The sequence below is a fragment of the Nipponia nippon genome, unplaced genomic scaffold (genome assembly GCF_047370975.1).
Source record: "Nipponia nippon isolate SJK-2023a ecotype South Korea unplaced genomic scaffold, ASM4737097v1 scaffold_15, whole genome shotgun sequence".
Taxonomy (NCBI): Eukaryota; Metazoa; Chordata; class Aves; order Pelecaniformes; family Threskiornithidae; genus Nipponia; species Nipponia nippon.
Window position 1 is genome coordinate 8,070,080 of NW_028262331.1, and position 23,741 is coordinate 8,093,820.

The window sequence follows — 23,741 nt, forward strand, 5'->3', positions numbered from 1 at the left end:
TCCAGGAAGGAGATAGAGGGGCTTTTCTTCAGAAATGTGCGTTCCGCGTCATTTTCTAGTGGGGCCTGGAGGAACAGCTAACATAAGACATTCACGGTCTAAATAGCATCTTTTCTCTTTCTCAAAGTGGCAGATGTGATGCTGGTTTCTACCTACTCTATGCTATTCAAACTCTTTGTCAGCCTTTTCTGTTAGAATTCATATGTACCAGGTGTCCAGTAAAAAAGGATGGGAAAAAGAGCAGAAAGATACAGGTCAAACACAGCTGCGTTACTGTCCTGGTTGCTGACTTTTTTTGCTGTGTGAACAGTAATTCAGCAGAAATGTCCCTGATTATGGAAATATGTAGGGAATGTCTTGTGGGCATCCTGCAGTTTCTTTTTTTTTTTTTTTTTTTTTTTTCTCCATGAGTTACTGTGATCCAACTGCTAAACATTATGCAGTGATGTATCCTCTGAAGTTAGCCTAAGGCTTGCCAAGGAAGTTTAATGTTTTCCTTTGATGTCTGCACAGGACCCTTACTGAACATGAATGTGAAATCCTTCAACACAAAAGGCGGCAGCTCCTCCAGCATAGAGAATTTTTTAAAAAAGCCAGGCACACACAAGTTTTCTATTCTCAGTTGGGGTTGTTAGCTAGGGAGCACTTAGAAGCTCTCTTTTCTATCTTCTTCGACAGGAGCTGCAAGGTTTATAAGCAAACCTCGCTCCCAGACATTCTGGCCTAGCTGCTTCCCTGGCTAGCAGACTGCTGGAGCCTGAGCTTGTTGGTACAACAGCCTCTTGGTGAGCTTTATGGCATGCTGAAAGCATCAAACTTTGCTCCATGTTGCAACTGGGGCATCTTAAAAGGATTTGAAACTTTGGTGCAGGCGACATGGACAATGGGATGGAGCTCACCCTCAGCAGGTTTGCCAATGACACCACGCTGTGTGGTGCGGTTGACGTGCTGGAGGGAAGGGATGCCATCCAGAGGGACCTTGACAGGCTGGAGAGGTGGGCCCGTGTGAACCTCATGAAGTTCAATGAGGCGAAGTGCAAGGTCTGCACACAGGTCAGGGCAATCCCGAGCACAAATACAGGCTGGGCAGAGAATGGATTAAGAGCAGCCCTGAGGAGAAGGACCTGGGGGTGTTGGCTGATGAGAAGCTCAACATGAGCTGGCAATGTGTGCTTGCAGCCCAGAAAGCCAACCATATCCTGGACTGCATCAAAAGAAGTATGACCAGCAGGTCAAGCAAGGTGATTCTTCCCCTCTGCTCTGCTCTCATGAGACCCCACCTGGAGCACTGCGTTCAGCTCTGGGCTCCCTGACATTAGAAGGACATGGACCTGTTGGAGTGAGTCCAGAGGAGGGCCACAAAGGTGATCAAGGGGCTGGAGCACCTCTCCTATGAGGACAGGCTGAGAGAGTTGGGGTTGTTCAGCCTGGAGAAGAGAAGGGGCTCTGAGGAGACCTTATAGCAGCCTTCCAGTACCCGAAGGGGGCCTACAAGAAAGCTGGAGAGGGACTTTTTACAAGGGTGTGTAGTGACAGGACAAGGGGTAATGGCTTTAAACTAAATAATCATAGATCTAGATTAGCTCTAAGGAAGAAATTCTTCACTCTGAGGGTGGTGAGGCACTGGAACGGGTTGCCCAGAGAAGCTGTGGATGCCCCCTCCCTGGAAGTGTTCAAGGCCAGGTTGGACGGGGCTTTGAGCAGCCTGGTCTAGTGGAAGGTGTCCCTGCCCGTGGCAGGGGGGTTGGAACCAGATGATCTTTAAGGTCCCTTCCAACCCAAACCATTCTATGATTCTTCTGGGTAGGTTGTGGATGCATTCAGCTATTTTGAAACATTTGATGCACCATGTATAGGTGAAGTAAGCAGCAGTTGTTGGGCTTTTTAAGGTTTGGTTTTTTTCTTCATTCTTTCTGAGTATGTGGGGAAGGCAATGTGTAATGTTCCTAGCATTTCACTTCGCATGAACAAGCTGGTGTTTGTATGTCAGTTCGCCTTGAATACATGAAGTTATTTGCTGGGTGAGGGGAGCATGCACACAAGCTAAAACAATAATCCTAAAATTACAATGTGGTTTTTTCAAAACTTTAATCTAATGGAAAAAGAGACATTTAGTAAGTGTCCAAGACTGGTCAAGTGAAAATCCTGCATTTCCTTCATAGGAAAAAACTGTGTGTGGGGTGAGGCGAGTATTCCCTTTTCATGGGTAAAGTTCTTACCGTTTTTCATTACATGAAGTTTCTTCTTGCTTTAAAAGTAGATCTTGTTTCTTCCCAAATATGAATTTAAGTTCCCAGCTTCAGAGTGATGAACTCTTAAGGCCAGGAGGAGCTATCCCATCATCACGTCTGACCTCCTTTAGAGCATGGGCCAGCAGATTTCATCACAATTGCAGCATGTCTTTCAGAAAAAGCATTTAGTCTTGATTTGAAGACTTCAAGATGGAAAATTCACTGCTCCCCTTGGTCATTTTTTCCAGTGGTTAATCATCCTTACTATTAAAAATTGGAGACTTTGAATTTAGATTTGTCTGACTTGTGCTTCCCGTCATTGGCCAGTATTTTCTGTCTTTTGCTAATGAAATAGATGTACAGTACCTACTATTTCTCCCTATAAAAGGCTGTGGTATGCAGTAACCAAGGTCACTCTTGATCACTTTTTTGATAGGCTTAACAGACTTAACTTTGTCATGGTGAAATGTTATTTTTTCCAGTTCTACATCATTTTTGTGGTTCTTTTCTACATCTTTAGCATTTCAACATCTTTTTAGGAATGGAAACAGGGCTGGTCTCATTGTTCCAGACTCAGCAGTAGCACCTTTACAGCGTACACATTTCATAATTGTATTAGTCTTACTGGCTCAGCACCGCACAGTAAGCTTCTGTTCATTTATTTGCTGTTAGTTCTTTATGCACCAGGTTTATCAATTTTATGCACGTTTCTAGAAGTTGTCCAGTAGCTTTTGGATCCTGCCTTTCCGCTCTTGTTCCCTAATGAATTGTCACTTTTAGGTATTATTCAGAGCTTGCTCTTAATTGCAAGTATTGCTAGAGTTCAGGCCGTAAGTAATGAACAACGAAGTAGTTCCGTGAGAAGTCATTAGAGTGTTTTAGCTTCCCATTTCATTGCTGCAAACTTGTGGTAAGGTATCTTGTAGTTCTTGGCTTCCATGAAGTTTAAAATTAAATGTGGGTTGAGGGGACGTCGGTGATCAGTAGAACAATGTGTCATCAAAGTTGTTAAATGGGAGCCTTTTCCTTCAGCGTCTTGACCAGGAGATTGAGCGTTGATGGGGCAGAGATGAACTCTTGCAATCACGCTCATCCCCAGGACACCCTTGCCAGACAGATTGGTGTTGCTGTCCTTGCTGTTGCTGGCCTCTGTTGCAACAGGGAGGAGGGGAGTGGGTCTCAAAGGCTGTCATTTGAGTACCTCTCATCAGCTCTGAGAAGCCTTTATTTGAGAGGGAATAAACAAACAGAAATGCCCTTTGCAGGAACGAGTCAGGATATGAAATCTGAGCTGTGTAATGAGTGTTTGTAATACTTATTCCATAGTACAGCTACCTAAATTAGATCTTTCTGTCCTGTGTAATTGCTTCCTCTGGGGCTTACCCTACAAGTTACCGTGCTCCCTCAGTTCCTACTGTCCGTAATGGCATCTGAAGACAGTCAGGGTCAGGCCTCTTATTTCATCAGGATGTGGTTGTTTAATAGAAAAAGCTCAAGGTAATTTGTACCTCCATGTGTAATTGTGTTTATACAGCAATTAATTGCTATGTGATTTTTAAAATATTTAATTCTGTTCCAAAAAAGAAGGAAAAAGGTAATAATTCAAAACAGTTTAGAATTCCCTGTCAGGGAAGGAGGGACAGGGTAAAAATGGATTTTTCTAATCCATCACTTTCTTTATGGAAATAACTCTCCTTTCGTCTGCTGCTTCCTCTACCTTAGAATTGATGACCTGAGCATAAATAAAATATTGCTCCCATTTATTATCCAGGGAACTGCCAGGGACGAAGGACAGTGAATCATCAGGGTTTTTGCTGCAACTGCTGCAAATCCTGAACAACTGGAGCACGGAGTTGATCAGGTCTGAGCCCTCCTGGGTTTGCTGGGTGTTTCAGTTGTTGGCCCTTGCAGTTTGAAGAGGAAGAAATGCCAGCAGGCTCAAAGGCTTGCTGATGGGGTGAGCTGCCCTATGAACTTCCCACACAGGTGTGTACTTTTAATCTGATTTATAGTTGTAAGAATGAGCCCAGGAAAAACCCAGATATGAGTCTCACAACTCTGAGACCTCTGGTTTAATCTGTAATTTAGTCACATGCGCACATGAGTGCGGGGACCACAAGGGGCTTTTTCACCTACTGCCTCTTGGGGGGAAGACCCTGGCTTCTCAGGAGGAGTCTCTTGTGATATTTTCTGTTGCAGTCTCATTTTATAGTAGCAGGAAATGCTATTAGAAGGCTTCACATCTGTTTTGGGGGAGCTGTTATGTCTGCCAGCAAGAAGGAAATCTGTCTAAGAGTCTGGCCTCTCCTGGAGAAAGGGGCCTCAGCATCCGTCTGTCGGAGGTGTTTGGCCTGACAGTTTTTCGCAGCCAGCAGAACTGAAACAGGCAAGGATTGAAGCTTGAGTGCACAAGGAAACACCACCCAAAGCCCCCCTCTCTTAAAATACTCAGCGTGTTTGTGTGGAAATCACAACTGTCAGAATAAGTAGCAATAACGAAGGTAGAAACTGAGACTGTCTTTACCTAAAACCTGGAATTTGAAGATTTCCAGTGATCTCTCTGCTTTCAGCAGTGGTTGCCACAGAAAGGATGAGTTAAAATCAGATTAAGCTTAGCTGCTTATGGAATATCTCAAGTACAAACACCTCAACGCCAGTCGAGCTCTGAGAGGGGAGGCTGGGGAGAAATGCAGGCATGGGTGCACACATTTTCTGCTTCAAATCTGTAGGCTACTGTCCTGCACTCTGGTATGGCTGAGAGACCTCGGTGCCTGGGAACCTGTCTGGTGCACACATTTTTGTTCAGTTTTCATGGAGAGCACATCCACAGTAATAAAATGAATTTCAGTACCGCAACGCTTGTTTTATAGCAGAGACAAACATTCAGAATTTAGGCAACAGACTGAACAAAGAAGGATAATTTTTGATGAACCTTCTCAGCAGTAAGGGGTTACATATGGTGGCTTCGTCTTGCTGCAGTGGATCTTATCCAGGGACAGAGAAGAGATGCTGCCCTGGACAGATCTGCTTTTGCTGAAAAGCATGTCTGCTCTTATTGTCAGTATTGGCGCTATTGTGAGCTTAGCGGCTGTATTAATGGAATACAGTGTTCCACTGATACATGGACAGTCGCTATTATGCTGCTAATTAAATAACTTGTTGCATTAGCAGTTTCCATCTTCCGTCCCAGTTTTGCCTTGCGTTTATCTCTAAAACCCATGCAGTAGCAATCATTAATGTGGAAAGAAAGGGCTTTACCCTCTCCCCCCTGCCGCTCCTTCTTAAAATGACTGGATTGTTGGATGCTTTGAGCCAGCATCAACCTACAGGAAGACAGCAGCACTCAAAAATGGGGGGAAAAACCCACAGCTGCTGCTGTAGCAATTGCAGATTCACCAGAATAAAATGCGTTTTTCATCTTTGTGTATCCAGAAAGACACCACTGGACTCTGTCATCTTCTGTAGTGTTTCACAGTAAATAACAAAGTGCTTCTCTCCATATTGTCTTTCTACATACGAAAATGTAAAGGCTTGTGTTCAGTGGACGTCACTGATGACTTAAGTGCTAGAGATGCCAAACTCATCTCGACCCCCCCTGAACTTCCTGCAGATCAGGGAATGCCGGTGTCTGTTGGGAATGAGGCCGTGGAGGATCAGGGTTAACCAGCAGTATGGCCTGAGGCCCAGCACGGAGACCTGGAAGATGCAGATTTTCATTTCCTTTTCCCATCCCGTGTCACCTGCATCACACAGGGAACGTTTGAGCTTAAACATTTCTTTTCAGGCACTGCGTGTGGGAGGTGGCCTGCTCTTCTCCAGGGCTCGTGGCAGTGCCTCTGGGAGGAGCTCAGTGCACTTCATATGAATAAACATCGCTTCTGCCAGCAGGCATACTTTGGTAGTTTTCATTGGTTTAATGTTTGGTAAATGTCGGTTTTCTGTTGCAAGCGGTCTTCTACTTGTCGTCAAGCAGGAATTAACCTGTGGTCTTTCTGCGTACATGAATTTGTGGCTTCCTCTCTTTAATCCAGTGCTGCTTCTGTGGGCTGGCTTGGCTTATCGTTTGGAGTGCTCTATGTGGGGAATGAAGCAGATCTCTTAAGGCATGTCCCTACCCTTTCTTCCCACTCCGTCTTCCTGTGGGGTTATAAATGCTCCTTAGGCAATGCACTTGCTCTTATTTTTGCCTGATTAAGCAGTCTGGTGTCAATACATATGTAGTTCCAGAAGTTGGTGGAGATCATTAGAAAAGCCTAGATCTCTCTTAACTCTTCCCCCCCAAAGAGAGATCGGTTTCCCATGAGCCACAGGAAAGTTATACCTGCACTGTACATTTGTATTACACAGCACTTTGTTCCCTGGCAGCAAGAGGCAGGGGAAGGACTGGGGACGAAGAGTATACCCCACAAGAAGAAAACTGGACCTGCTCAAAGAACTCAGTGCTAAATTCCCTTCGTATCTGCAAGGCCTCTGGTAGATCTTGAGTCCTTGATCTGAAGTGAGGGCATGTGGCAGCCGTCCATGCTCACAGAAGCTGTGCTGTCCTTCCTCGAGTCTGCCCAGTGCTGCATTAATGCAGGAATGGATTTTCCTTTGGCAGAGGGAAGCCAAACAGGAGAGGAAGGGAGAGGTGGCTCCCTGATGCAGTGCCTGTGCTCCCTGCTTTCATGGGGCTGCGGGGCTCTTAGTTACACACATCTATTCCCCCCCCAGTTTGGGCTGCAGAAAAGAGGGGGCTCTGTCTCCTGCAGTATTTACTTTTAAAAGCAATTACTCTGATACTGCATCTGCTTTGTTTCCCACAGTATTTCCATCCTTTTTCATCTTAAAGTCAAGTTTTGAAGCACAACAGCAGGAGAAAACAGAGACCATCAAAATCACAAGAGAAGCCCCAAAATATTGTGAAGTTTTATAGAAGTAATAAATCTAGTGTATTTTTTATTTGCCTTCAGTTGTTTGCGCCTTTAGCATTCCCATTTTGAAATTTCACTTTGAAGTCTGTGGGCTAGAAACACATTTAAAAATAAATAAGAGCAGAGTCCAGGAGCCCAGGGCTTTAATAAGGAGGCTGAATAGCACAGGACTCATGATAACATGATGAGACTTAACAGCGTTTCATTTGAACTGAGTCAAACTCTGGAGGGGAGCCTGCCAGGCATGTTGGAGGCAGAAGGGGACAGAGCAGTTTGCAACTACTTTCTGAATTTTGACATGCTTTACAGAGCTTTGCTCAGGCTTTAGCTTACCAGAGTAGTGGCTTAAATTGTGTTAGAAATCTTGCACTTGAGTAAAAACAAAACCCTCAAATTTAGGCAATTTGTATTTCCCTAAATACTGATCTTCATTAATTGCAAAGCCTCCAAAGAGATCTCTCCTCTGCAACTGCAATACAAAATTTCCCTTTGAAAGATATTTCTCACTCTCCCCTCTGATGATAATGGGCAGTCATACTGACACATGAATTAATAACTGGGAATTTGCTCCTGGATCCTGACCCATTTAAATCAGTTTGTACAGCCTGTCTGCCTGGGAGCAACACAGCCCCATCAGAGCATTGGTGTCACCTTCATGTTGTGCTGATGTGTGTTGGAGAACCGCTCCGATGAACAGGACAGAGCAGCGTTTCATGGCTCACTTCTGATGGGATCGGGCATCTCTACGGTCCCACTTGTTTTCCATCTTCCTGAGCAGCCTCAATGTTACGGAGATAATGCTGCAGAGTGTGCGCCGAATGTCATCTTGTGGTTCGAGATACTTTTTCCTTAGCGTTTTTGGGAGTCTTGTGAACAGTGCTGATTTTTCTTAGTTTCCTAGAAACTTGAAAAGATGAGAGAATCTCACTTAAAAAAAAAAACAACCAAACAAAACAAAAAAACTGTTTTAAGTTCTTATTTAAAAAAAAAAAATTCAACTACTACTTAAATTTACCTGAATTTTGAGCCAAGCTGGGTACTTTAAGGATCAGGAGGGGGGAGGCTGGCATGTGGCACTGGAACACTTGGATTTCAGAGCACAGCAGAGAGTCTGTGATGTGAAAGCTGCGTGCGTGCTAAAGGGCTCTTGCAGGTTCGAGTAGGTCTGAAGATGGCTTCAGCTGGCAGTGACAGCTAACTTCTTTCAGCCTCTTTGGAAAGTCTGCCCTTCAGTCTCTCCTGGTTGTGGCACAGGGGGTAGGGAGGACTTGGACCCAGCTCACGCAGAGTTGCTTCTGCAGTGTGAAACAGTTCCAGGGGTGAGGTTCTCCTCTCGCACACAAAGCAGGAATCGATGCTTCCCCTCTCAAAAGTGGGATATGGCAGAAGCATGAGGTTCTTCGGTCACTGGTAATTTGCTCCATTAAATTGACCTTTTCCCTGACAGCATCATCATACAGCCTTTTCCGAGCAGCAGAGAATTGATTTCGGGGGAGGTGGAGGCAGTGCAATGGGATAACCTGCTGGTATTTTTGCAGGTGTGCATTCAGACCTTTTGCACTGTCTGGCTGCAGTCTCTCCCCACCTATCCTGTGTGGTGAAAGTGCTGAGTTGGTTCCTGTTAGGACAAAAGGCTCTTATCAGAAACACCTCTCGCCCTTGCTTGTGTTGGGTGTGGAGGGAAGGAGGGGGTTGAATGAACACCTGCTGCTGCCAGGAGGCAGAATAAAAAATTGTAATAACATCTCCCATCAGAAAAAAAAAAAACGTAGTAACATCTTTCATCTTTCCAGTCTGTGCACCTTCTTCCTTGCAGACTACATAACCTGAGACATAAACACGGTGTAAAACTGCTCGGATGTAGCTGTTCCTAGGATGAAACATGGCAGACTCGTAGTTACTCACTGTGTAATCGCACTGCAATGTAAACTGCTGGGGAATAAGGCCGTGCTGAATTAATTGAATTACTTCAGAGATGAGTTTGGTCCACTAATTCCATATCAACTTTGGGCTTTAAATAGCATTAAGGACCCATGTTAAAACTCAATTGAAACTCAGAAATGCAGTTTGAACAGGGTAAGGTCGCATCTGTGCATGAGGTAGAATAATGTAACCGGTTCCCGTGACACGGGTCTGTATCTTGCATAATCGGAGCAAAATTGAATCTCGGCTTAATCTGATCATTGACTGTCCCTTCTGTGAGGAAGAACAAGGTGGAATTAATGAACCCTGAGGAGGTCTCTGTAGTCTGTGTGAGGACAGGGTCCAAATAATTGAACTCGTGCTCCCTTGGGAAATACTTGAGTATGTTGCAAGTAGATGGTTGAAACGGCTCGCACCATCTAGTGCAGCCCCCAAAATCTGCAGCAAGTATTTTCCTAGTTAAATTCTCCCAGCTTTCTTTCCACTGTGCAGTGACTCGCAAGTAACCTATTAGAGTCATCGTGCACTTAGTGCTATTACCAGGCGTAGTGGTTCCTTTAAACACCTCGCAGGACTTACCTTTTTAATCAAATCATTGTTGCTGTAATTAATAGGGTTTGAAAGGTGCCATTAAGGCAGAGCTTTCTGTGTGATGTTGGTTGTTAAGTGGGAGAGCAGCTGATAGGAATAGGGATTAAGTGGTAGAGGGAGCGGGCAGAGTGTGAGGAGAGCCCGTGTTTTGCAGCGTATCTTTATACACAAACTTGTGTGCACTCCAGTTGGATCGACATCATGCTTTGGTCATACTTAAAGGTCTCCTCTCCCTATTCAGATTGTATTTTATGAGAACATCTCGTCCTTACATGTTTAAGGGTTAAATCAGCAGCAAGAATAGATAAGTCTTACAGTCAGTGTTGTGCAAATGACTGTAGTAACTTAAAAACAAAAGTTGTACATGTAGGTGGGAAATAAGTGATAACAGAGCTATCTCTGCATAGGTCATTGGATGATGAGTTTTTCTCCCACAGACTTCAGCGCCTCTTCAACCCGGGAGTTCATAATACTGTTTCTCTTACTCACTGAATTGCTCTGTCCCAGTGGGGATATTGCAAGCACAGAAAACATGTCCTTTTTTGAAGAGCCCAGATGGCTGTGGTCATTTGGCTTCTCCTGATCCTACCATTTTGCATTGCCTAGGACGTGCCGACTGCCGTTGATCTCTGGCCGTGGCTTTGGGCCCTCTGTTCCTGTTTGCATCCTTGCAGTGAGAATTATTTGTAGCTTTCAAGAGCATAGCGTGAAGGGGCACAGTCTGTTCCTTTTTCCCCTTGTACCTCTTTGGGACCAGTTGCCTTTTCATTTTTGTTTTATTGGTTTCTTAAAAGGCTGCCAGCTGGATATAGGTAAGTGGGGGTTTTCTCTGCTGCAGTCTGCAGAGAACAAGCATCAGTATGTAGCCTTTTAGTCCTGGCAACTGCTTCCTATTTTTCCAGATGATTCCAGCCAGCTCTTTTTGTGTTTAGCCTATTGTCAAATGCTGTCACAAAGGCTTGGGGTATTAATCCTATCATCTGTTCAGCGTGTAGAACTGCTGAGTGGGCTGTGCAGTGAATGAGAAGCTGTAGGTACTAGGGAAAAGGGGTATGGTGCGTAGGCGTGTTTGGAGCACATTCAGAATTCATGCCTTTCCCTGGCTGTACTGATAGAATGTAAAAATTCCCTTCTGCATCTCTGGCGGTCACCAGTAACGGGAATGTGCAAGTGCGAAGGTCTGATGGCGGTGGGAAGGCAGGTGGAACGTGAAACAGGCTGGAGTGATGGAGGGGCATAGCCCTTCTCTGTGTCTGTGGTGGTCTCCGTGCTCTTGCTCCATTGAAGAAGGCTCTGAAGGAGTCATGCATGTTGCTCAGAGCAAACAGAATGGTAGATTCAGCACTTCAGATTGAGGCCAGAATATAACAGATGGACTAAACCAAACTGACAGCTCCCAAGGTCATGGGTTTTGAATATATAAGGATTCAGCTTTGAGTCTTGCAGGCCGAGTCCATCTCTAGCAAGCAGAACATGTCTGCCGCAAAGGAGCTGGCACTTCTTGGATGCTGGCTGCGCGTTACGCTTCCTTCTGCGGCAGATCTGGTTTAACAGCATCTGTGAAACCCAAACTCCCTATCCTGCAGACTGTCTCTCACTAGGGCTGCAGTTCTGCACTGTCCTTCTTTGCCAGCAAATTTAGTTTGAGAACTTCCTACTCTGAACTGTGAGTTCTGAACTGCCCCCATACTGTGATTATTAAGTAGTCTGTGTGATTGCCCTTTAAACTGGATCCATTATATGGTACAAGGAGAAAAAACTGTTTCCCTCAAACTCACCCACCCCCCACCAAGTATTTATTTTTAAAAATAATGATTTCACAGATCTAATTTGGAATCAGCACAGCCGAGGGGGCCATAATGAGTGTCTGTAAATTGGGTGATAGGAACTTCTTAAACCAGAGCAGCTGCCAAAGGCATCTTAACATGGAGCTTCTGCCATAACGAGAGACAGCTTGGCAGGCGAGGATCTGCGGCCAAATAGCTGACTCCAGGCTTGTGGTTTCCCACCTGGGTGCTCAAATCAGCACTGCTTAGGCCCTGCAGCTTTTAGATGCCTTCATGCTGAGTGGAGCACCCAGGAGTGGGGAAGATTTTTGAATGTGAGTAGTCAGGAGGAGAAAGCTGTTGTGTATTGCACACCTCAGAAGCGTCTATTGTTTTTTAGAGGGCTCAGGCAGGATGGGGAGGGAGAGCTTTGTTGTTGGCATGTACAGATGTGTTTCCAGCCAGACACTGAGCGTTAGCAGTGCAGAGGAAAATATGTGCTTGGGCTTTCAGTGGGAAGCAACAACAAAAAAATCCTTTCCATTTCTTTTAGCTGGAAAGTGATGCCAGGAGCTGTTGTTTTAGAGGATAAGAAGTCTGGATTTGTAAGCGTGTGTGTGAGATACACCTTGGAATGTGTATCAAGAGAACGTGCATAGAGAAAATGCATAGCACAGAAAGTAGGTCTTACTGCTCGTCGTTCAGGGAAAACCAAGTGTGTTGTGGAAATCTCTTTGTGTGCTTTTTAAATGAAATAAAAAAAAACCAAAACACCAAAGAAAAGAACATCTGTTTGTGTATAAATAGATCTGTTTCTTCTGATTTCATAGCGCCCATTACAGCATGTGCCAGTTTTTCTGGAGTGCCAGAAGAGAAGGAACATCTCCAGAAAATGTTGAGGTTACAACACCCATATAAAACCTGCCTTGTGCTACCTTTATAAAGGTACAGTCAGTTTAGTCTTGCAGAGAGCAAATGCACTGGTGAACTTGAGGTGGTTGCCAGATCTTTCTCACTTCTTTTTATATGATGTGCCAAATCCTTAGCTAGCTGGAAGGTGAATATTAAGACAGGCAGCAGCACTGAAAGCTAAGCAGTGGTATGTTGAAAAGTTCGACTTGGACAGGAGATAATTCATGTGATTTTTCTTTTTGCAGTGACCGCCCTTAGATACCCTAAAGCGCTGGCTTGAGCTGGAAGGAAGGGCACCTCTGAAAGGATGCTACTGTCCCCTGGGAGTGGGCTGGAATAGTGTCCACTGAGCCCTGAACACAAAGCTGATGGGTTTGGTTTTGTTGTTTATTAAAGACAGGCCTTTGTACAGCAGTAACGGAAAATCCTATTTCTGTAGCAATAAAAACTTTGCTCCCATGGTTGTTGTTATTGGCAAACTTAGTCACTTTGGTGTTTATGGAAAAGTATTTACTGGGAAGGACTGGGTGGTTAGCGAGCTTCATCTGCTTTCATTTTGCTGTGATGGCACACATGTTGCTGTGGGACCTTCTGTTTCATCCCTGTACCCCATCCGCAGTCCGTCCTTCCAGGCTGGTATCCCTCTTCTGCAGCGTGGACAGCCAGTGCCCCTGCTGTTTGCCTGGGTCTGGCTTGGACTCTTCTTTTTGGCCTGGGGGGGCATCAGCTTTGTGTTGGTTCCTACTTTACCACACAGGACGCTGAAACAATGCAGCGTGTGTTTTGTAGCAGTCAGGCTAGACCTAGTTGGCATGTGGGGTATCAGCCAGCTGACAATAACAATAAGAACTTGAGTGCTGCAGAAGGATTAAAAGAAGCTTCTCTAATAAATGCAATTACACAAACATGTTTGAGCCATGTGTCCTATTTAATTCTTGCCCAAGAAAAGAGGCATTCCTCAGGGCACTGCTTTTGTCTGAGTGAAAGAGATATCCAAGTGCCTCAGGCATCCTCTGAATCCAGAGTGGCTCTTCTGTGGCCTGGGTGGCAACTAATATTGGGCTTCGGATTCCTGTGAAGAACAGTTATTCCTCCAGGACGGAGTCAATTCTTTTGCCAGGCAGTGACTTGATAGCTGGCAGAGCCCTTGCTGCCATCCAGACCTCACAGTCAGCTTTCATTGCTGGATGTGGCTCCCTGCCTGCATGCCCCGTGGCATTGTGTTTGTCCACAGAAGTGCCTCTGCTCCGTGGTGAGGAGCCTTTTGTGTACGTTCTTGCAACTGGGGATCTTCAGTAGGCCTTTGCCACTTCTGGAGAGTACCTTGACACCAAGAAGGGCACCAGGCTAAACACCATGACAGGCTGTATTTGTTCTCTTGTCAGGGCAGTTTTAAATCACACCTTCAATGTGTTTTATTCTCTCCTGCTAGTGAGTGAATTTTCTGTCTCTGCCTTTCACATGAACAGGACTCATGATGGAGAGAACGTATTACAGGCTGCTACAGAGCTCCTTGCCATTAACCCAGGCAGCACCCAAGAAATGCTCGCTGGAGCTAATGGGTTGGTACCCCAGCTCTGGGAATTAGGACCGTTAGCTGGAAACATGCAGCAGCCTCCCCAGTGCGGAGGAGGCAGGAGGCAGTTGATTAACGCAGATGCGTGTGGATGTAAGTAACACGGTCCGCATCCATCCACAGGCTTGCTGGTTCTCGGGCATGACTTTGACTTTGCTTCTCCGTGAGGCAGCGGTTGGGCAGGCGTAGGGGTGCATCCCTAGGGCTGGACTGATGGAAGGGGACAACCTGGGAAGGGCAGGGACCTCCCAGAGATTGCTTTATGTGACACAGGGAGAGCAAGTTTGTGCTGTCCCAGGGTCAGGTCACTCTTAACTTAGAAAAATAACCGGTGTTAGTGGGCCAGGGATGTTAAACCTTGAACGTTTCTCTTTTCTCTCAAAGCTCTGTCTCCCCCCTTTTAAGGGTATTCAGTCTGAAATCATTGCTCATCTGTAGAAGCTGAGGTTTTAAGAAAATGATTAAATATTCCAAGGTTCCTGGTAAGGTGCAAGGTAAAGGATTAAATGGTCCAGAAAAGCTGCTCTTTGACTTTACCAGCTCCTTGCCCCTCAGTGCATACATTCCCTGATGTACCATAAGGTAACTTGTGTGCAGAGAGCAACTGTGCTCTTGCCCATAAGCACCAAATGTTTAATTCAGTGTGTGCTTGTCAAAGTACATTAAAAATGCAGGTAGCACTTGCTGTGTGTGAGCCTGCTCTTGTAAGCGAGGCACCGTCACAGGGTAATGTTACAGACTTGACCGAAATGGAGCCTGCTGGCTCTTGGAAGTGTCCTGGCTACCTGGAGTGTCCTGCCCGCTGTCTTCAAAACACTGCCTTTTCATGGTGATGCTGTAAGATCCCGAGGAAACATGGGGCAGAGAGGATGTGCCACGATTATCCAGGCGATTACCTGGTTTGGTTTTGCTGCTGTGTGGTTCTCTCTTGTCTACATTCATCTCTATCCAGTTGTATCTCATCCTATGCTTAGATCCCGTCCTGAAGATCTCCCTGGCATCAGTGGGAATATGAAGGCTTGCAGACACCTCAGCAAGGTTAAGTCTTTTGTAAAATTACTAGAGGAGAGGTTGTATTTGTGTGCACAGCACCTTACACAAATAGGTCCCAGTCTCTCAGTTTGGTGCAGCATCTGTCTGTGCAGTGTTCCTAAGGGGAATTCACGTGCCGTCAAGTGCAACAGCGGTGTTTCAAAACTGGCAGTGCAACAGGAAGCCTCTGTGAGCACCTTGTTTTTAGAAAAGAGATTCAAATCAGTATTTGGCAGCAAGGCTGCATTAGGTAGGGTTGAGGCATTAGTGTGAAATTCATAAACAGAACTGAAAGGGTGAAAATAGGCGTTGCTGGGATATGAGAGAGAAAAGAGCTTAACTCTTGAAAAGTATATTGGGCTTGTACAATACTGGAAACGCTGGTAACCTCAGGTGAAGTTCCCAGTGGGCTGCCAGTGCGCCTTGTGAAATAGGCAGGCATTAGAACTGGAGGCAGCCGCTCCCTTCCCGTCTGCAGGACAAGACCTCTGTTCGTCAGTGCTCATCTCCTCCTGACATTTCGCTTTGTGCTCTTTCCATCTCGAAGACTGTAACGATGTGCATTTCTCAGGCCCTGGCTAACAGTTGCTATAACTACCATTAATGCAGTCGTTGCGGGCAGGTCCTGGTTTAGCCTTATTTCTGTCAACCAGCCCACTGAATTTTGTTTTCTTGCCTTTCAGTCCTTCCAAGGAAGCCAAGGACGAGCGTACCTCTTCAATTCAGTGTGAGTAGAACTTCGTACATGTCACCTCTGCATCTCTTAGGATAGATTTAAGAAAACCCTCATGATGAAGAAAACAAAAGGATAGTCTTCCTTTAGAAAACCTCTGCCTAAGACTTGGGAGCCTGCTGAAAATGGTTGGAGAAAGAGGCAGGAAATAGCACTTATTCATATTTGATTTTATGTTGAGGTATCAGATAAGCAGCTAGGAAAAGGTGGTTTTTTCATCATCAGATTGAGAAGGAAGAGCTAATGGATGAGTCATTCTCTTCTCAGAGAATGTAGTTAGACCAAAGAGTCCAAGTTTCATAAATATAGAGAAAAAATTATATCTAAATACGAACTTACTTTTTAGAGCTAGCATAAAAAATAAGTATAATTTTCCCAATAACTGAAAATAGTTTTTGTGAGGTCACTGCTGGGATGTCTTTCAGAAGAACTGCTGATTTCAGTTAGATTATTCAAGTTTCCATTTGGAAAAGTAAAAGTACCATTTTATCAATTTGGAAATGAAAATCTTTCTCAAATGCATAATTAGTGCAATTTAGTAGAATGTTATTAATCTTCTGTTCAAAGCTTTATAGAATTTTTAGTTGAATAAAAATTCTGTTTTACCTTTTCATTCTGTTCGGGAACTGCAAGAGGTCTTTGTTTTGGGCACAGCTGTGGTACTCAGTATCTCGAACCTCCTGCTTATGTTTTCAAATATGGCAATAAAATTGCTGTCAGCTTCATTGTAGTGTCTTGCTGTGGAAAGACATACTAATAGGGAGCATCTCTCCTTTTTCCCCAGAGTTAATGTGGGTTGTGGCCCTGCAGAGGAGCGGGTGTTATTAACAGGATTACATGCAGTTGCAGATATTTACTGTGAAAACTGCAAAACCACACTGGGTTGGAAATATGTGAGTATCAGTATCCTTTTTTTTTTTCCTGTGAACATCTTTGCTCCAGCCCTTTCCGAAGGTGTGTGTATGGTAATGTGGTCTCGTGGAAAGACCCTTAACCTGGGAACCAGAAATGCAGGTTCTGGTCTGTAGCCATGTTTTTTTTCCTCCCTGCGTTTCCATTTTCCCTCCTATCTTGTGTTTGTTGCATCCATTCAGAGCAGGAGCTCTTTGTGGCTAATGTGTTTTTTTACTAAGAATATACACTGTGGGCCTGATTGTGGTGGGCGTCCCTTAGTGATACTTAACATAAATGAGGATAACTTCAATCAGTCTTGTGGTTCATATTGTCTTTTTTCCCAGATGATATCAAAATAATAGAATGATCCATATATTGTTAATCCTGTGTCCTTCCCACTGGAAATGCTATTGAACATGAGTTTATCTGTTTGCTGTCTCTTGCCCTTCATAAATTCAATTACCTTCAAATAAAGGCTTATGCTACAACCTAATTTCTGCTTCAGGAGGCACGCAGTGTACTTGTTTGTCAAAACATTTTGACCAGTGTCTAAACAAAATGTATATTGTATCTGTGGCCTCTGGACAGAAATATTCTTTAATGTATCAGTTGAAAGGCTATAAAAAGTAAAGTATCAAAAATTGATGTGGTAGGAATTCATGCAGAAACACAGCATGGATCTCACAAATGGAGAAGGACACTAAGTACGTAAATTGAGTTTATTGTAAAACAAAATACAGAATTTTGTAAACATAGCAGTAAGCCCAAGCCTCTCCAGCAATAGAATTACATTCTTTCAGCTGTGTTACGTGCACGCAAACAGCACACCTGAGCAGAGCTGAACTGCTTTTGAGGATGCAGTCTCGATAACGGGAGTCCCGCCTGGTTAGGGATCCCATAGATTTCCTTCTGCAGCTCTGCAGCGTTGAAGCACTGTGTTTTTCTGCAGCTGCGAGCTCGCATCTGTGCAGAGTGGGTCCTTCTTGTCCCTTGGTGCCCGTTTGCTCCATTTCCACGTCAAGTTTACCGTAATCTGTCTCGTTCCCGATGGTAGTGCTTTTACAACATGTTTCATCAGAGGACCTCTGCATTCTTAACAAACATTAATAAATTCTTAGACCCCCCTAGAGAGAGGTGGATTTTATCACCAATGATTCCTAAGGCATAGTTCAAGGAGCAGTTGCCGTTGGCCTACAGAAAGCTGCATGTTTACATGCTGCTGATTGTTCTTTTTTTCCAGCTTGTAAAGACAGCTAGAAGCAGGATTTAAGATTCTTCCAATGTAATTTTCCTGAAAGCCAACAGGAGGACCTGCAGTTTGACTGTTTTACTCTGTAGACAAGGCTAAGACTTCTACCAGCATTCCCGGATCTGATCTGTAACTGTGACTTTACCTTCAGATACCATCTTGATCTCATTCTTTCTCCTTTTTTTCTAGGAACACGCTTTTGAAAGCAGCCAGAAGTATAAAGAAGGCAAATACATCATTGAACTAGCTCACATGATCAAGGATAATGGCTGGGATTGAATGGAAAGAGCCCAGCCCTACCAGCGTGTAAGAGAATGCCATCCAACCGAACATTATATCCAAGAGTGAGAGAGTGACTGAACGCTTGGTTCCATGCATTTAGAGGCTCTGCAGTTTGGGAGCATCTTCACACCCTTCTCCATCTTTATTGGTGACTGGCCTCTAAATTTCTGTCTCTCTGTCTCTTTGCTTTGTATCTGTTTGTGAGTTGACCCTGGCTGCTTCTCTCTCTGTTCTGGCGTTGGCTAAGAGAATGCACCGAATGCCCGACAGCCATTCCATGTTGACGAATGTTTAAGTACAAACTGAAGTTGGCTCTGTGGTGGCATTTTATCAGAAGGTCTCGGTGCGGGAGGAAGACCCGAGTTTTGGGCAGGAGAAGGTGATAGGGGGTGGGGAGTGGGCCCAAAGGGAAGTCATCAGAAGTTGAAACTACTTTTCCTTTAAGTCCTGGTTAACCAAGGCTTGAAACTATCTACTTGTCTAAATGGACAGAAAAATACCTCACGGCTGCGTTCTCTCCGAATTGTAAAACCGCTGCTCCATCGGTGGAGCTTCAGTCTAAGCCGGCTGAGCACAAGTCATAATCAGTTCTCCCCGCAAGCTAATCGCAATTCTGTGTTTTGTTTGCCATTTATGAACTTGTTGTTTGGGGGGGGGAGGACCTGAAGGCTGGAGAGATTCCCTGCCTCTCCTTTTTCTCGCTGTTTCAGGGTAGGTAGGCCAAATGTTCCAACAGAGCACAGCTGTGGGGAGCATCCACACAGCTGGAGAAACCAAATCCTGACTCCTGAGCCCTTCAGAGAGGAGGAGAAAACCACTTAAGGCACAAGGGGGCTGGAGCTGCAGCTTAGAAGATATGACGGGGGGGAAAAACGGCACGTGCTAGGCAAGAAAGAGGAAATTATGTAGAGGAGGATGGGGACAAACTTAGTAACACAGGGGACCCCTTGATTTCCTGGCCGCCACTGAGCATCCTTGGGGGTCTTTTACCAATCCTTCAGAAGTGCGAGCAGGAAAATGCTGTTACAGAATCTTTTTCTTAAATCCCAGGCATCAGCCATCAGCTCCGCTCTTGGAGCCTGGCAGAGAATGGTGTGAGAGTGGGGAGAGGAGGGAGCAGAGGAGCCTGGCGGTTGTAGCAGTATTGCACAGGTGGATATTTCAAGCCATGAGGTATCCTCCCCAAAACCTTCCCCCCTTTTCCCACTCCCAGAAGCCTGTTGCAGGCACAGGGGGAATGGGAAAGAAAAAAGAAATGAAACATCTTCCCCTTACTCCTGAAATTGTCTATGCCTTGGAGTTTAAAGGGGAGGGGTAGATGTGGGCATCATAACCGCAAGGGACAAGCCCTTCCCATTTTAATTTTTTCATTTTAATTAGTGTGGACCTTCCCGAGGTGGTTGGTGGGGAAGGGGCATCGTGTGTGAGAGGGGAGCTGCGTTAGACATAAATGACGATGTGAAGTTTGCTCTGCAACAGTCCAGCCAGTATCTGGTGCATAACTCAAGACTATTTAACCGAATTAGTTTTATCTCTCTGAGTGAATTTTCTTTTTGTTTGTGGAATTCTTTCAAGTAGGTTAATCCATTGGGGGAAATCTTTCTTAATCCAGAAGGAAAGAGTATTGTGCAGGGGTTTGTAACTCCTTATGAAACCGAAGCTTTGGAGCTGTAATCTGTTGTCGCTTGCCCACGCTCCCCAAGAGACTCTCAGTTAGCTGTGGGGATCAGGACAGAGGGCCGGTGATGAGCAAGTAATTGCTGTTAAATGAAGGGGATGTGAGCAGAGACGCTACTTATGGGTCAGGGTGGAACTTATGTGCTGGGTCTTTCTGCTGAAACCCAAACCTGATGGCCCATCTAAGCAAAGGCTGTTTTTTCCCCTTGAACCACTGTTCTTTACAACCTTGGAGAGAGAAGTGAGATGGAGGCTGGCCGCGGCTCCTGCAAGGGATGGAGTTGGCTCAGTTTGTGGCTAGTCTGTTGGGAGGTGGCTTCTGCCTTCCCCCTTTCTGCTGTGGCTGTGTAACAGTTGCTTCAGCTTTCGTTTCTGATCGTCTCTGCTTCCATCGTCCACATTCACTTCGGTGATAAAAATCTAGTAGAAGTAAAAAATTTTGCAGTACCCTCTATCTTGTTGACTTTGGCACTGACCTGGTCCCATTTTCCTATCCTTTGGTTGGTGATCCATGACAATTTATTGGGTTTTGACTAGTGGGAAGTAATTTGCGTTCTTTGAAGAGCTCTTCAGTCTCCCCAGATACGTAGCCTTCAAAGGGGTCTGGTTGGAGCTGGGAGAAGTAAGGGATAGCCCCAAATCATTAATATGAGGTTGAGAAAAAGAGCACACGGGCTCATGGGTTTATGTTGGTATTTAGAGTGATTGCCTATAAAAAAGCGATATAAAAGGTAGGCCCGTCTAGAGGACTGCTCTGAGAAATAAAAACATTTAGTACAGAGAGCTACCAGATGTAAATGTTTTTATCCATGTATTTGGGACAAGACAGGACGATGATCCATCAGGTCGGGCTGTTTTTAACTGTTGACAGGGGTTATGCTTTTAATGGCAACCAGTCTTAAGTTTGAATACGGCAAGATCTTAATCTGATTTTAATTGGTTTTGTCCCATCAGCATCCACAGATTCATACTTGCTGAGAATCTGACCTCAAGCCCTGATAGGAAAAAAGCACGTGTGCCTGTGAACGTCCCCAACACCCAGAGAATTATCTAGAGAGTGACTTCAATACACTGTACAGGGAGATAAGGAAGAACGGGCTTGTGAGGCTCATTGACATTAGTTATCTGCTGCATGTCCATTAAACACGAAGTACTTCTTAGTCCGCTGCTAACTCATCTGTGACTTGCTGTATTAAGACACATGACAGTGTTGGGAGCTGGTGACCAGACAGGATGATCAGATCTGTATGCTAATGGCTACCACAGTCAGCGCCGGCTAAATTGATGCCTTGTAGAGTGGTACATTCAGAGCATAACCAAAGAACCTCACTCTGCATCCCTCTGGTCATGTCAGTTGACTGTAGCCGGTTCGTTAGCGACTGGGGTGAGCAAGGTGGGACCGTTGTTTCTGAGCTGAAGATGTGACCCGTGGCAGCTGCCTCCTTGGGCTGGCAGTGCCTGAATGCAGAGCACCGAGTGCCCATGGCTCTGCTTTCCATCAGTGACATCCTCGAGAAAACACGAACAGCAGCGAGTTTTGCTTTTTTTTTTTTTTTTATGTGGCAGCCTCGTCTCTGGCAAGCTGCCTGCACCCTTGAGTTTACGTCACCCCCCGTGTACCCCAAAGCTCAGACTTGAGTCAAGTTTTAAATTGTTCTGCTCTGGTGGATTATCTGGTGTGAAATCCTGATCCCTGTAATAAATATTCAGATGATAATATATACAAAGCAGAAAAAAAACATTATCTTGTGAAATATACTTTTGTAAATAATATTTAATTTTTTTAAAAAAATAATATATTTGGTGCTGTTTTCTCAGAGCCCCTCCCTGAGAGCACTTTTTTGTTGTTTATATAAATGATACTGTTTCCTTCTGTATTTGTTGGAAAATATGTTTAAAGGGAAACACAAATCATAATATACGTTGTCCTCTTAAGTCAGTCCATTTTTCCTCTGGACGTGGCAGGAGAGGAGAGTCTCTCCTGCTTCCAGCCGGCAGAATCAATCCCCGGCGCAGGCGGCGGCTGGGTTACGGGCAGCGGCCCACGGCCCGGGCAGGTCCTGCTGTGTGGGACGGGAGGTAGCTGTGGGCACTCTCCAAGTGCCCCGCTGCCTGGAGTTAGATGCCGAAACACCTTCACTCGGTGCCGGAGGTCCCGTCGGCAGCCTGAGCCCTGTGTCAGCTCGTGCTCCCGCGGCGAGTCCCACGAGAGCCGGTGGGGCTCTGTCAGGGCACAGCTTTCCCGAGGAGATCTGGTTTGTAGGATCCGGGCCTGAAATTTTCTCTTGCACCAGTATTGGCTGGAGTGAAGTAGATACCGAGACTTAGAAAACAGGATTGAATATAAGCTGCAACCTCTGAACCGCTGTTTCCAGTTGCTTGGGGGCAGCAGGGGTGGAGGATGGAGAGTTCTAATTAGTCATTGTTTTTAAACTAAAACATAAGTCTTTGGACGTGGATCCTGGTTTTCTTTTGGGTTTTTTGTTGTTGTTGGGTTTGTTTTTTTTTTAAACCAGGCTGCTACATAACAAATTAGAGTAAAAGTTTACCTCTCTGGCAGTAAAGTTTTTTTTTGTTTTCTTTCCTGTCTTTGACCCCCCTTCTCCCCCTTCTTCGTTCTTAATCCATCGGGTCTCTTGTTTATCCCAAAGTGGACCAACAGCACAAACCACTGGACTGTGTTTTGCTGAGCAAGGAGCTGTTTTCAGTGCTGAATAACTGTTGCACGCTCTTTAATTCTCTGTTTTTGGTGCACACGATTTAAAAATATACAGAAAAAAACCACCCTACGAATGAAATCTGTTGTTCTTGTGATGATCAAGTGAGAATTTTCTCTGTATGCATTTTTCTAACGGGTATGTGAGAGTGTGTTAATCATGCATTTCACTGCACTCCCTCGTTTCGGGAGGAGCATCATGTTTCCGTGTGAACCAGTTCTTGGATGAAGAGATGACACCCAAAAACCCGGTTGGGTAAACAGATTGGCGAGAACCAGAGCTCAGCTCAGTGGGAAGGAGCTCTTCTCACCAGGTGAGAGGCCTCAGAAATTAAATGCTCAGAAACAATTACGTTATAGACATAGATTACATAGATAGATATAGACGTAGATGTTGCAGAATCCTGTTTCAAAAGAGTAAGCAGAAGAGGGGAAACAAAATCATCTTGAATTCAGAAAAAAAAAAAAATCAGCATATTTAAATGCAAGCAGAATGGCATTGTGTAAGGTACAACCACAGATAAGCTATTCTCATAGTTACAAACTGTATGTATCCTTCGTTTTGTTTTTCATAAGGAAATGGGAATGCTTTCCCCACTGACAAAACTAAAGGATAATATTTCCAATACCAGCCTGTCTATTGATGCTCTTGTGTTTACAAATTGTGTATACTTTTATTTCTTTGATCTTATTTTAATTTTATTTTTTGGCATATTCTTTCAGGTCATTTGCTTCAGTAATAAATGCAATTGTTTGTTTTCAAATAATTGGTTTTCACCTTTTCATGTATTTGTACATTGTATATAGTTCTTCAGTATTAGAGGGAGGCGTATTGTTTGTCATATTTACAATATGTGTTGGTGCTCATTTGAGAAAATAAAATTTTCAAGTACTAAAACTGCTGGTCCGTGTTTCTCTTTTAATCTCCTATACTGTGTGCAACTGGGAGGCAGCAAAATTTGGTTGTTCAAGAAATGTTACATTGAGCTTGAGAACAGTCAGCTTAGCTGCTTTTGTGGTACCTGCCGGTCCGGGGCAGTCGCCTGGCGCGCCCTTGGATCACCTCTGCACTTGGAGGCCGTGGTCCCGGGCGAGGATCCCATCGGGCGGAGCGAAAAGACGATCCGTAGCCCCTGAACTCTACGATTTAGTACAAGAGGAAACCCCAAATGGCCCAGGGGACAGTGCTGACGCCTGGCACCGTCGTACCATGACCGAGTGCCTTTCCCTAAACCAGACCAGCGAG

General features: G+C 44.9%; 1 protein-coding gene across 2 annotated transcripts in view; it reads left to right on the forward strand.

Moving 5' to 3' along the window:
* YPEL2 (yippee like 2) overlaps positions 1-23,393 on the forward strand; it is a 40,787-nt gene extending 17,394 nt beyond the window's left edge. For both annotated transcript variants that reach the window (XM_087751560.1, XM_087751559.1), the window contains exons 3-5: positions 15,628-15,671; positions 16,462-16,570; positions 18,010-23,393. In XM_087751560.1, coding sequence (XP_087607686.1) covers positions 15,628-15,671; positions 16,462-16,570; positions 18,010-18,099 — 243 coding nt within the window. In that variant the 3' untranslated portion in view covers positions 18,100-23,393. The remainder of the gene's footprint in view (positions 1-15,627; positions 15,672-16,461; positions 16,571-18,009) is intronic.
* Positions 23,394-23,741: the final 348 nt, after the last annotated feature.